This window comes from Bos taurus, chromosome 2, assembly GCF_002263795.3.
Source record: "Bos taurus isolate L1 Dominette 01449 registration number 42190680 breed Hereford chromosome 2, ARS-UCD2.0, whole genome shotgun sequence".
In the NCBI taxonomy this organism is placed as follows: Eukaryota; Metazoa; Chordata; class Mammalia; order Artiodactyla; family Bovidae; genus Bos; species Bos taurus.
In genome coordinates, this window is record NC_037329.1 from 96585114 (window position 1) to 96597995 (window position 12882).

The 12882-nt window shown below is 38.8% G+C and overlaps 1 protein-coding gene across 11 annotated transcripts in view; it reads left to right on the forward strand.

Annotated features, from left to right (window-relative positions):
• The window catches only part of PIKFYVE (phosphoinositide kinase, FYVE-type zinc finger containing), an 82172-nt gene that overhangs the window by 38525 nt on the left and 30765 nt on the right, over window positions 1–12882 (forward strand). For 9 of the 11 annotated variants that reach the window (XM_024978618.2, XM_010802273.4, XM_010802271.4 and 6 more), the window contains 6 exons: window positions 450–524; window positions 3534–3641; window positions 8366–8506; window positions 9188–9314; window positions 9540–10699; window positions 12317–12417. In XM_024978618.2, the coding sequence (XP_024834386.1) occupies window positions 450–524; window positions 3534–3641; window positions 8366–8506; window positions 9188–9314; window positions 9540–10699; window positions 12317–12417 (1712 nt within the window). Of the gene's footprint in view, window positions 1–449; window positions 525–3533; window positions 3642–5515; window positions 5592–8365; window positions 8507–9187; window positions 9315–9539; window positions 10700–12316; window positions 12418–12882 lie in introns of those variants that run through there. The other 2 variants (XM_024978666.2, XM_059877412.1) reach the window with 2 other exon arrangements.

Sequence of the window (12882 nt, forward strand, 5' to 3'; positions counted from 1 at the left end):
TTCCTCTTCTTGATGTGTCATCTATAAGAAGGCCTCTTTTCACACACGGCTGTTACTGTTCTGAGGAAAAGCAGTGGCTAATTGTTTTATTTAGAGAGTAGTCATGGCTGTTACTGTTCTGAGGAAAAGCAGTGGGTAATTGTTTTATTTAGAGAGTAGTGGAGTTTTGCCTATAATTTTTGCCTATGGTGTTTAATAGTGGTTTTAATTGACATCTGGCATTAATTTGTTTGGTCAAATGGGTATTTTAGAGTACCAAATAGTATGTTAGAGAGTTCATGATTGTAGGAAGGTGCCATTAATTATTGGTTGAAGGGAAGAAATGCATCCTAGAACTTTTTGTTCTTATTTGGTTACATAATAGTGAAAATAAAAAGTGGAAATAAATACTTATAAAATTCATTTGACTGCATTCTAAAGATGTATATTGAATTGTATTGTTTTCTTAGATCCCAGGTGGAAAGAAATTTGATTCTGTGGTTGTCAATGGATTTGTTTGCACCAAGAATATTGCACATAAAAAGGTAATGTGATTCAGTTCAACATTGAAGTTCAGCAAACTATGACTGTGTGCCAAGCCAACAAGCTGAGGGTGCCCTCACCATGGAGGAAAAGGAGATTGGACAGGGAGGAGTGACTAGCAGTAAAATTTGGGGGTTCAGGGAGAGTCTCCCAGAGCTGATGATGACAGGGACTTGGACAGTGAGAACTCATCAGACAGAAGAAGGCTTCCCAGTCAACAGGCTGAGAGGATGCTGGTGTCATTTCTCTCTTGACCCTACCACATCTCAGGGATAAAAGATTTTCTAACAGACCAGAATTCTTCCAGAGGCCTACCATTTTAAAACTGTTCTTCCTCATAGGGCTGAACACAGAATTATGACTGGAATTCTGTATCTTTCTCTGTACCTTCAGCTGTGAGGCCTCTTTCTAGCACCAGCACAGAGAGAAGGGTAAATAACCCCTTGTACTAAGGAAAGTCTGAGATCCTAAGGAGCCAGATAGGAACTGGCAGGAAATGAGGCTGGAGGAAGCAGATGAGGGCTTTGTCTCTCACTTTATTCTGAAGGCTGCTGGTTAGCAAATGTAATGTGTATCAGGACCTTTTTAAAAATGTAGATTCCTAAGCTCAAACCTTAGAAATTCTCATTTAGTAGTTTTAGGGGAGTGAGAATGGGGGGGGTGGGTAGAGGAAGGATGGGACTACTTTTTAATTAAATGAAATTTTATTTTAATGAAGTGTAGTTAATTAATAGTGTTGTGTTTCTGGTATACAGCAAAGTGATTCAGTTATAGGTATATGCATATATACATATTCTTTTTCACATTTTCCATTAAGTTTATTATGAGATATTGAATATAGTTCCCTCTGCAATACGTAGGATCTTGTTGTTTATCTGTTTTATACACAGTGGCTGCCATTTCCAAACTCCTAATTTATCTCTGCCCCCCACACCGCACTTTCCTCTGTGGTAACTAACCATAAGTTTGTTTTCTGTGCCTGTGAATCTGTTTCTGTTTTAAAGAAGCTCATTTTTATCATATTTTAGATCCCACATATAAGTGAAATCAAGATACTTGTCTTTGACTTGCTTAGTATGATAATCGCCATCCTTATTGCTATAAATGTCATGATTTCATTCTTTTTTATGGCGGAGTAGTATTCCGTATTCCTGTTGGCACCCCACTCCAGTACTCTTGCCTGGAAAATCCCATGGATGGAGGAGCCTGGTAGGCTGCAGTCCATGGGGTTTCGAAGAGTTGGACACGACTGAGCGACTTCACTTTCACTTTTCATCTTCATGCATTGGAGAAGGAAATGGCAACCCACTCCAGTGTTCTTGCCTGGAGAATCCCAGGGACGGTGGAGCCTGGTGGGCTGCCGTCTATGGGATTGCACAGAGTCGGACATGACTGAAGCGACTTAGCAGCAGCAGCAGCAGTAGTATTCCTGTGTGTGTGTGTGTGTGTGTGTGTGTGTGTGTGTGTGTGTGTGTGTATTTACTACATCTTTATCCATTCATCTGTGGATGGACATTTAGATGGCTCCCTGTCTTGGCTATTGTAAATAGTGCTTCTGTGAGCATTGGGGTGTGTGTATTTTTTCAAATTGGAGTTTCTCTCTGGACGTCTGCCCAGGAGTGCAATTGCAGGATGATATGGTAGCTCTGTTTTTATTTTTTTAAGGAAACTCTGTACTGCTTTCCATAGTGGCTGCACCAATTTGCATTTGGGTGGGACTTTTTAATGGAGTCACTCTGGGTGTTTCCAATGTTGTTTATTTGTTTACTGGTTCTCAGTTTTAGAGAAACCGATGATCTGTAACAGTGTTCTCAAGCCTTGCTGCGCTTCAGAATCACTAAGAGAATGTGTTAAAAATAGAGACACCTGGCCTCATCTCTGGTACTACTGATTTGGTTGCAGGGAGAGCTCAGGCAAATTTCAAGCTTGAGCAACTGAATCGATAAACTACAGTCTGTTTTCACTCTTTTCTAAGCTGAGAATAATAATATATTTTTTATAAGGTATTAAACTTCCTGAAAAGTATTAGTGACCATAGATAAATAAAATTATGTTTGAATTTGATATTATTTCATAGCAATGATCCATAGTCCATGTTTCTACATAGAGTCTTATTAAAACAGCACTGTACCCATCAAAGTAGTACTTTAAATCAGATTAAATGATTGTTGAATTCAGAGGTAGGTATGTTGTGCTCATCTCCAGAATTAAAAACGGTTATGTGGATGTGGTGGTCACATATGCGTGAATGACTGTCTGGCCCAATGACCATGTTTAGAGATAGTCTTTAATTTGTAGTTACTAAAAAAGCCCTGAATGTAGTTTCCCAGCTGATGAATCACTGTTTTCAGGCGCATTTACTAGTTTGAACCTAATAAGTTTGGTCAGATGGAAACTTGTGTTGCAGGAGGCAGGCTCCTCTGCCTGTGGCTTTAGTTGTGTGGTGAGGGTATGTTGTTTGAGTCTCTACTTCTGGATGTGCTTTAAGATTTTCTGTTGTTAACTTGTTGTTTCCCAGTTTGTCTTGCAAATTTAAGACCGTTGGAAATTTATTCCATCAAAAATATGTTCAGCAGATGTTTTAATTCCTTTCTCCCTCCTCTACTTTTCTTGAATCTTAGAAAAGTAAAATTCTGCTTTTAGAATTGCTGATCTCTGGGAGTTTATCAAGTAGCCTATTTTTTAAGTCCCTCTCCCTCCTACCAAGGGTGTGATATCTTTTCTTAAAAACATTAGCGATTTAAAAAAAGATAGTTAAGAGTATAGAAAATTGGGTGAAATAGCATTAGTGAAAAAGAAGCCAGTTTTTAAAGAACTTTGCATGGCTTTAATTATTTGCTTTGAAAAAAAATAAGAATAGCACAAAATAAATGAGAGTATTTTAATCTGAATATAACGAGAGAATCTATTTAAGAGGAATTATGACCAGTATGAACTTAGAGTTGTGATTAAAGGAGGTCTATAAATTGCAAACTTTCAAAGTTTTAGCAAACTGTTCATTTATATTTTAGATGAATTCTTCTATTAAAAACCCCAAAATTCTTCTGCTGAAATGTTCCATTGAATATCTCTACAGAGAAGAAACCAAATTTACTTGCATTGATCCTATTGTGCTTCAGGTAAGAACTCCTTACTGAAACCATAATCTGGAGGAATGTTTGTATACTGAGATACTTGCCAACTCTTATGCTTTCTTCCAGCTGGTTAAATTTGATAGGCAAACTTCATTGCTCTTGTTTCATTAAAAAAATGTATTATAGAAGACATTCTTATGCATCATACTTTAGAAGCTTACCAAAGCCTTTGTCACTGTTTTTAGTTGCAAAGTGTTAATGGCAACATGTGACTTTTGGGGAGTAGTTGAAAAAAAGGTGAAAATCCAAATCCTGTTTTTTCTTCCCACTGGGGTCATGAACTTACATTAAGGATTTGTCTAACTTAATCAGGTTCCCAGTGGTAACACCTGTTTTTCAGGACAGACCGTTCTACTAAAACATGTTTCTAGAACACCAAGTGTCTTACATATAGTTAATAAAAGGGAGTGATGTCAGATGGAAGTTGTGTCCATTTCTGTGTGGTTTTTCTTAAGTGAGGAGGCCCAGAATAGCTTTAGTAGGATTATAGCCCTCAGCTGGAAGGAAGAACAGCCTTGGCTCAGTTCCTACACAGCCCTTTAGCTCCATTTTAAGAGATTAGAAATGAGCTCCTGCTGAAAGAGCCCTCTCCCCAGGGAGACCCAGCCCCTAGTCCTGGATGGCTTTTGGGCACTCATTGCTTGGAGCTCCATTTCCAGTTGTATTGTTGCAATTGATTTTGTACATTTAAAATTTCCCTTGAGGCCACCTCCAGCTAGGCTGAGCTGCTTGGCTGGGCTGTCCAAGTTCTCTGTCAAGGTACCCCTTATTATTCTTATTAGTGCTCTTGATATGAAGTTGCATAGGTTGTCTGCCCCAACTTCTTTTCTCCCATAAATGCTATTAATTAATTTGCAGTTGTTCAGAATGGGAGGTTTTCAGAAATGTGTTTTTCCTATTATAGCAGAAACACTTAATATTTGGTTCCAGAAACATTTAGGAAAAGCATTACTTGGAAATTCATGAGCACATTTTTGCAAGTGATAGGAGTAGTCACTTTTTAGAAAAAAATTAATTTATCTGGCTGTGCTGGGTCTTGGTTGCTGCATGGACTTTTCTGTAGTTGTGGTGAATGGGGGCGACTCTCTAGGTATGGTGCACAGGCTTCTCATTGTGGCAGCTTCTCTGGTGGAGCACGGACTCTAGGTTTCGTAGCTTTAGTAATTGCAGCTCTTGGGCTCTATAGCACAGCCTCAGTAGTTGTGGCGCACAGGCTTAGTTGCTCCAAGGCATGTGGGATCTTCCCGGACCTGGGATGGAATTCATGTCTCTTGCATTGGTAGGCGGATTCTTTACCACTGAGCCACCAGGGAAACTTTTGTTCTCAATTCATAGACACAGAAAAAATTTAACTGTGGTGAAAGGCACCATGCTCTGTTGCTTAATGAACTCTGTTAACTGGGACTGTTTCCTGTTTGGAATTCAGCTAGGTATCAGTAAAAATGAGGGGTTTCAACCAGATTTATGCCATTCCTTCTAGCTTTGATTTACTATGACTTTTCAGTGAGAACTGAAATAAGGAATCAGAAGAAACACAGTTATGGTTTGTGGTAAATAGAGTTACTTTGATGCTGGGAATTTTCGTGATCTCACCGGTGTCAGTGGAAGACTTACAGACTTAAATCACAACCACATGGTTTGCAAGATGCATCCTGATTGCAGAGATGTTAAAATGTGTAAAATTGTTTTTAGTTACCAAAAAGTTGTCCTTATATTTATCCACTGTAACTCTCCTTTTATGACCAGGTTAATAGACTGAAGTCTTCATGTTGGACACATATGCTCTGGGCAAATGTATATTAATAAACATGATTTAATTAATATAACTTGTTAATTGTAACTTGTATAATTATATTAAGATGATGCTGTTAAAGTGCTGCACTCAATATGCTGACAAATTTGGATAACTCAGCAGTGGCCACTGGACTGGAGAAGGTCAGTTTCATTCTAATCCCAAAGAAGGGCAATGCCAAAGAACGTTCAAACTACCGCACAGTTGGATGTCTGAGTAAATCCGTAATCTGAAAAGAAGCTTTAAGATAGGAGAAGATGTTTAATGCCAGGCTGGATGAAGCACAAGCTGGAATCAAGATTGCGGGGAGAAATATCAATAACTTCAGATATGCAGATGGCACCACTCTTAGGGCAGAAAGCAAAGAGGAACTAAAGAGCCTTTTGATGAAAGTGAAAGAGGAGAGTGAAAAAGCTGGCTTAAAATTCAACATTCAAAGAGCTAAGATCATGGCATCCAGTCCCGTCAGTTTATGGCAAATAGATGGGGAAACAATGGAACAGTGACAACCAGTGACTTTATTTTTGCTCCAGGATTACTGCAGACAGTGACTACAGCCATGAAATTAAGACGCTTGCTCCAGACCTAGACAGCATATTAAAAAGCAGAGACCTCACTATGCCGACAAAGGTCCTTATACTCGAAGCTGTGGTTTTTCCAGTAGTCATGTAGTGATGTGAAAGTTAGACCATAAAGAAGGCTGAGCACTGAAGAACTGATGCTTTTCAACTGTGGTGTTGGAGAAGACTCTTGAGAGTCCCTTAGACAGCAAGGAAATCAAACCAGTCAATCCTCAAGGAAATCAGTCCTGAATATTCATTGGAAAGACTGATGCTGAATCTGAAACTCCAATACTTTGGCCACCTCATGCGAAGAACTGACTCATTTGAAAATACCCTGATGCTGGGAAAGATTGAAGGCGGGAGGAGAAGGGGATGACAGAGGATGAGATGGTTGGATGGCATCACTGACTCAGTGGATGTGAGTTAGAGCAAACTTCGGGAGATAGTGAAAGATAGGGAAGCCTGGCGTGCTGCATTTCACGGGGTCTCAAAAAGTCGGATACGATTGAGCAACTGAATAACAGCAACAAAGCATCTTGTTCATCAGTGCTTCAGAACATAGTTTATTATATCTTTAAGTCCTGACCTATTCAGGTTTTTAGTTTGAATTGACAGAAAATATCAGTTGATTTAACACCCCACCCCCCGCCCTTTGCTTGGAATGGGGGAACTCATCGTGGCATGACCAGTCAAAGAGGAAGCTGAAAGGTAGCTAGTAAAAAAGGAGAGTGAGAAAAAAAGGGCAAGGATAAAATTAGGCTGGGCATCATACTGTCTTCACAAGGTCTGCCCCAGAGGTCTGTTGTTCTACCCCTGCTCCATTCTGTCTTCCTGGCCTGCTTCCTGATACTTGTTCCTTGCTGAGCCTGGTCCAAGCCCCAATTTTAGCAAGATGTTTCATGTACAATCATAATAATTGACTGGAGCTGGAACTGTGAGGAAATGTATTTGCTATCCCTATATTGGAGGGCAGAAACTTAAAAAAAAATGAATTTTAGTTCTTTATTGAAGCTGCACAAATAAAATAAGATGTCATTAAATTGCAATTTAATAAGCAGAGTAGGAAATTAACACATTTCAGGGAAAAAAATTTCATTTTGTTGGGACTTTCCTGGTGGTCCAGTGGTCGAGAATCCGCCTGCCAATGCGGGTCTGGAAGATTACACATGCTGCAGAGCAGCTCAGCTCGTTGGCCACAGCTACTGAGCCTGCACTCTAGAGCCTATGTAACACAACTGCTGAAGCCTGCGCGCCCTAGAGCCTTTTGCTGTGCAACAAGACAAACCACCGCAATGAGAAGCCCCATGGACTGCAACTAGAGTAGCCCCCGCAACTACAGGAAGCCCTTGTGCAGCAACCAAAAATAAGTAAATAAAAATTAAGAAAATTTTAAAATGGGAAAAAAAAAATCTTTTTGTTAATGGAGAATTGAGAATGTCCAGTTTCTATCAGTAAGACAGAGAAAGGTGAAAAGAAATACAACAGGGCAAGTTCATTGCAGGGAATAGTCTCATCCATTGCTGGTGGCTCTGACCACGAATACAGAATTGACTCAGAAAACACTGGGCATTTGGAGCAGAAGTGACAGGTGTGTCCCCACCTTCCATTGTCTCCTGAGTCCAGAGATTTTATAAAGCCATTAACTAATTATATTTTTTAAACTCTAGTTGTTATTTACAACATTCATTTGCTTTGAGAGTAAGCCTTTGTCATGAAATTGTATTAAACATTGTTTTAATTTGTAACTACCACTGTTCTAAGTAGAATATTATCTGTTGGGAGATAGAAATTAGGAAGTAGTTGAAATAGTATCTGTTAGTTATTTATTCAAATACCTTGAAAGAAGAGATATTCTGGTTAGTTTCAGAATGTAAAAGGGGAAATCCATAATTATATTAAAAATACTTAGTTGCTTTCATTTGGGAAGCTGTGAGAATTTTTTGATTTTTTAAGCTTCAAGAGCTAGCTAATTGGATTCTTGGCTTTTATTACAAGTTATTAAGAACTCAAAGTCCTTCAAAGAAAAATTAGTGAGTTGGAGAATAAAGTTTCTCCTGAAACTCTTTCTAGCATAGTCAGCAGTTTAGAATGATAAATAGTATTCTTGGTTGTGTTTGAATTAATTTGCTTACACAGTGGTAAGTGATATTTAGCCAATTTTTACCTGAGATTGAGGACCTAAAAAATGAGTTAACACGTCAGTACAATGTTTACTTAGTAGGAAACTTCTATTAGTAGTGGTTTGTGAATGAAGAAAACTTAGTTTGATGTTACTAGTCACACTGCCCTAGTATTTTTACTTATCTAGATCTTGATTTGTACCACATACAATGTTTTTTATTTATCTTACTTAGGAAAGGGAATTCCTAAAGAATTATGTTCAGCGAATAGTTGATGTTCGACCCACACTGGTTCTGGTTGAGAAAACGGTATCTCGAATTGCACAGGATATGTTGCTGGAACACGGCATTACTTTGGTCATTAATGTAAAATCAGTGAGTGTTCTTATTTTTCTGTTATTTATAAAAATGACAGCTTGTAAATTTATATGCATGTGTGGTAGATATACAGTGTTCTTTGATTGTTTATTTCTTAGCTGTGCTATATATATTGAAAGCACAGGCACGGCAGCGCTGTCCTTATTTAAGACTGGAGGATCTCAGGCTCGAAGAAAGTATAATTAATGTAGCACTCATACATAATGAGTTATTAAGTGTCTACCAAACCATAGGTGTAGTTGACATTAGTTATTAAGTAGTCTTTGTGGAGGCGTCATTTTGTTTGGGAAATCGTACAAAGCAGAAAATTTTCTCTCCCTTGAAAAATTACCTTCTTTAGTATAGAGGTCAGTTGTGGAAATTCCCCACCCACCACCCCTGAATCAGTGTCTTGTGCCAGTGAATAATGCTTAAATATCTTGATGTTATTAATGTGTGAGTATGGTTTATTTTAGTAAGCACATACTGATTGCTAAGTGTAGACTTATCTAGAATCAGTAAAAGTCATATAATTACTAAAATCAAGGAAATTCATCTTGAAAGAAAATAGGGCATTTTCTATTTTCTATTTTTTTTTGGTGAGGGCATTTTCAAATGTTTCTATTATTTTTCCATATAAAATGTACTAAAATTTTATTCTTCTTTAATTTTGTAATATGATGTTGTTCTGTGTTCTAGCAAGTTTTGGAACGAGTTAGCCGGATGACCCAAGGTGATTTGGTGATGTCAATGGACCAGCTGCTTACCAAACCCCACCTGGGCACCTGTCACAAATTTTACATGCAGATGTTTCAGTTGCCTAATGGTGAGTGACCTTTAGTGTAGATTTACCTGAAAGGGGGGACCTGAGGAAATGAAACTCATGAGAACGACGATGTTGATATATTAATAGTAGGAAATGGCTATTAGCATACAAAATAGTCTTACTTAAGAGTTTTTGTCTGGTAGACATTAAAATAATGAACTAATTCTGTCTGGACTTCTGGATTGCCACCTAAACCTTTTTAACCTTGTGTTTGTTTATTTGTAGAACAAACCAAGACACTGATGTTTTTTGAAGGCTGTCCACAGCACCTGGGCTGTACAATCAAGCTTAGAGGAGGCTCTGATTATGAGCTGGCTCGAGTTAAGGAGATCTTAATATTTATGATCTGTGTAGCTTATCATTCTCAACTAGAAATCTCCTTCCTTATGGATGAATTTGCTATGCCTCCTACATTAACGCAAAACCCTTCCTTCCATTCTCTGATTGAAGGACAGGAGGATGAAGGGGCTTCACAGGAGCCATTCAGCGGAAGTCCCCTCCCCCGGGAGCCTGACTTCCCCCCAGACTTTCTGCCTTCTGATGATGGCAGTTTGCTAGAAACAAGGATTCTGTTTGAGAAGGGTGACCAGGAGAATAAGAGTGTGCCACAGGATGTTGCCTCTTTGAAGCCTCAAGAGCATGCCCCAGCAGCTTGCCCGATGGGTGCCCCCTGTGCTCTCTTTCCATCAGTACCAGAGTCATTGCTTCCGCTCCATGTGGATGACCAACAGGACGCCATAGGCAGTGAGCAGCCAGAGGCTTTGCAGCAAACAGAGGAGCTTCCGGATCCCACAAGCCAGATGAGAGCCTTTAGAGACCCTCTGCAGGATGACACTGGCCTGTATGTTACCGAGGAAGTTACCTCTTCTGAAGATAAACGGAAGACTGATTCTTTGACCTTTAAGCAAGAGTTGAAAGATGTGATCCTCTGTATCTCGCCAGTCATCACATTCCGGGAGCCCTTCCTTTTAACTGACAAGGGCATGAGATGCTCTACCCGAGATTATTTTGCGGAGCAGGTTTACTGGTCTCCTCTCCTCAATAAGGAGTTCAAGGAAATGGAGAGCAGGCGAAAGAAACAGATGCTTAGGGATCTCTCTGGCCTTCAGGGCATGAATGGAAGTGTTCAGGCCAAGTCCATTCAAGTCCTGCCCTCACATGAGCTCGTGAGCACCAGAATTGCTGAGCACCTGGGGGACAGCCAGAGCTTGGGGAGAATGCTAGCCGATTATCGGGCCAGAGGAGGAAGAATCCAGCAAAAAAACTCAGACCCTTTTGCTTACTCAAAGGAGGCATCAAGCACCTCAAGTGGAAAATCAGGAAGCAGAACTGAAGGTGATGAAGAAAAAGGGTTGATTACCAGTGATGCAGTGTGGTCGACAAAGGTGAGCAAGACTGCCTTTGTGCTTGTGCACATTTAAGATGGGTGGAAAATCTCTGCTGTGGCAAGGTAAAAAAGTCAAATATGACAGCTTGCATGCAGATTTATTAAATATTTCATCTGTGCTTTTTTTTTGTTTTGGTCTCTTTTGTCTTAACGTGTTGCTTTAAAATGTAAGAAATAGGAGTGTAATGTGATGAAACTAGATTTGAAGGTTTCAGGCTAAGCTCACAGCAAACTCGGAAGAACTGTGAGGTAGGGGGCAGTGTGGAGCTGCTTAAAATTTCTGACATGATGACTTGGGTGTAATGTGATGTGTCTTTGATCCTTTTAATGGTGGCCAGCGGGAGAGTAGAGTTGGAAGCTTATTATAGGAAATGGATGTGTATTTTTTCCTTATTATAGGAAACTATAGGTGATAAAACTCATGAACAAATCCATCTTTTGAGGAGAAAATATAGTTGTTTAATAAAACAAATAGATGTTCACTTTTACAAGTCTGCTGCTGCTGCTGCTGCTGAGTTGCTTCAGTCGCGTCTGACTCTGTGCGACCCCATAGATGAGTCTAGGAAGGATTGAATAATGATAGTATATTGTTTTTAATACATAAAACTGGAAAAAAGGAATGTGATAAGAGCCATGGTTAATGAAGTTTGGAAAAATGCTTACAATAAACTTAATATAAATATATGTTTTATACATTTATGTAAACTTATTAAAAGTGATTTGGGGGTCTTTTAAATTTACATGAGCACATATATATTTTTGATTCATGATTTCTATCTTTTATAACTCATTCCTTGTACATTATCTATAAAACACAGATAAGTAAGCATTTTGTGTAAGGATGCTTACATTTTATTGTAATGTACGTACAAGGATATTTACTGAAGCGGTTATTTCTGACTGTTTGCTGTTAAAAGGATGAGTTGGATCTCATTGAATGACCCAGAGAGAGCCCATGACATATTTTCTTGTGTTAAAAAGCAGATTGTGTTTTAATATATGTAGCATCATCCCATTTTTATAAAAAAACAGAATCACCTATGTATACTTCTGTGGGTGTTTATGTTTATATATGTATGAGCTAGTGCAAATACATGATTTTTAACCACACAGTCAAATTTATCAGTTTAGGAGGTGGGGCAGCTTCAGAGGAGGAGAGGCTTTATGTACTTCGGGGACTTTTGCATCTTCCTCTGAGCTGTTTAAATTTTTACAGAGACAGATGTTACCTTTGTAATGATCAAAAGCAGGTATAAAATACAAATAAATACCTTAGAATTTAGATTTTTGGGTGTCTCAGGTTGAGATTATATCCAGCTATCAATTCAGACTGTTTCATATTTAAATAACTACTCCCCAAATAATTTAATGTAGTTTTGTACATATAAAGAGTAAGAAAACAAGTTTAGACATGCTTGCATTTTTAAACCTTTTGGATTGTTTTAACTTAAAAATTAACTGCTCTTCTTCCTTATATTTAGTTCCCTGTAGTTTTCAGTCTTCACTGGAACCCCTGTAGTGCTGATAGAGGCTTTACAAACCTAGTGGAGTGTGTTGGATGTTGGAGGCAGGCGTTGGAGTTGGAGTGCTCACCCAGATGTTCCTTCCCTTCCAGGTGGACTGTCTGAACCCTGTCAACCACCAGAGGCTGTGTGTGCTCTTCAGCAGCTCTTCTGCCCAGTCCAGCAACGCTCCCAGTGCCTGTGTCAGTCCTTGGTAGGACTCCTTCCCTCCCTTGCATGTTGCACTTAAGAACAGAATTCCAGCAACTGTGAAAAAAATTCAGCCATTAGGCTGTGTAGGTACACGGCAAGCTGCTGGTCATATGTGAATTGATGGAACTTTTAACTTGTAAATTAAATTATGAAATTTGGATTTGTTCATGGGTAGAAGTAAATAAAAATATGTTAAGAGTGAAGAGGGATGCAGGAACAGTTTGTAATTATAAAAAAGTTAAAGTTGTTACATAAAAGCTAGTTTTAAGCACTTTGATAACATGCACAAATCAGGCAGGTTTTCTTTGGGCATTGTTTTCATAAAAGTCAGTTTTTTGCCTTAAGTTTTATTCTAAAACTTAATTCTAAGTAGATTGATAGAAACACATTTTATAATGTTATAATTTATTTCCAATGATAGTCACAAAGTCTAGTTATTATACAGTTTACCTCTGGTCTTAAGTAC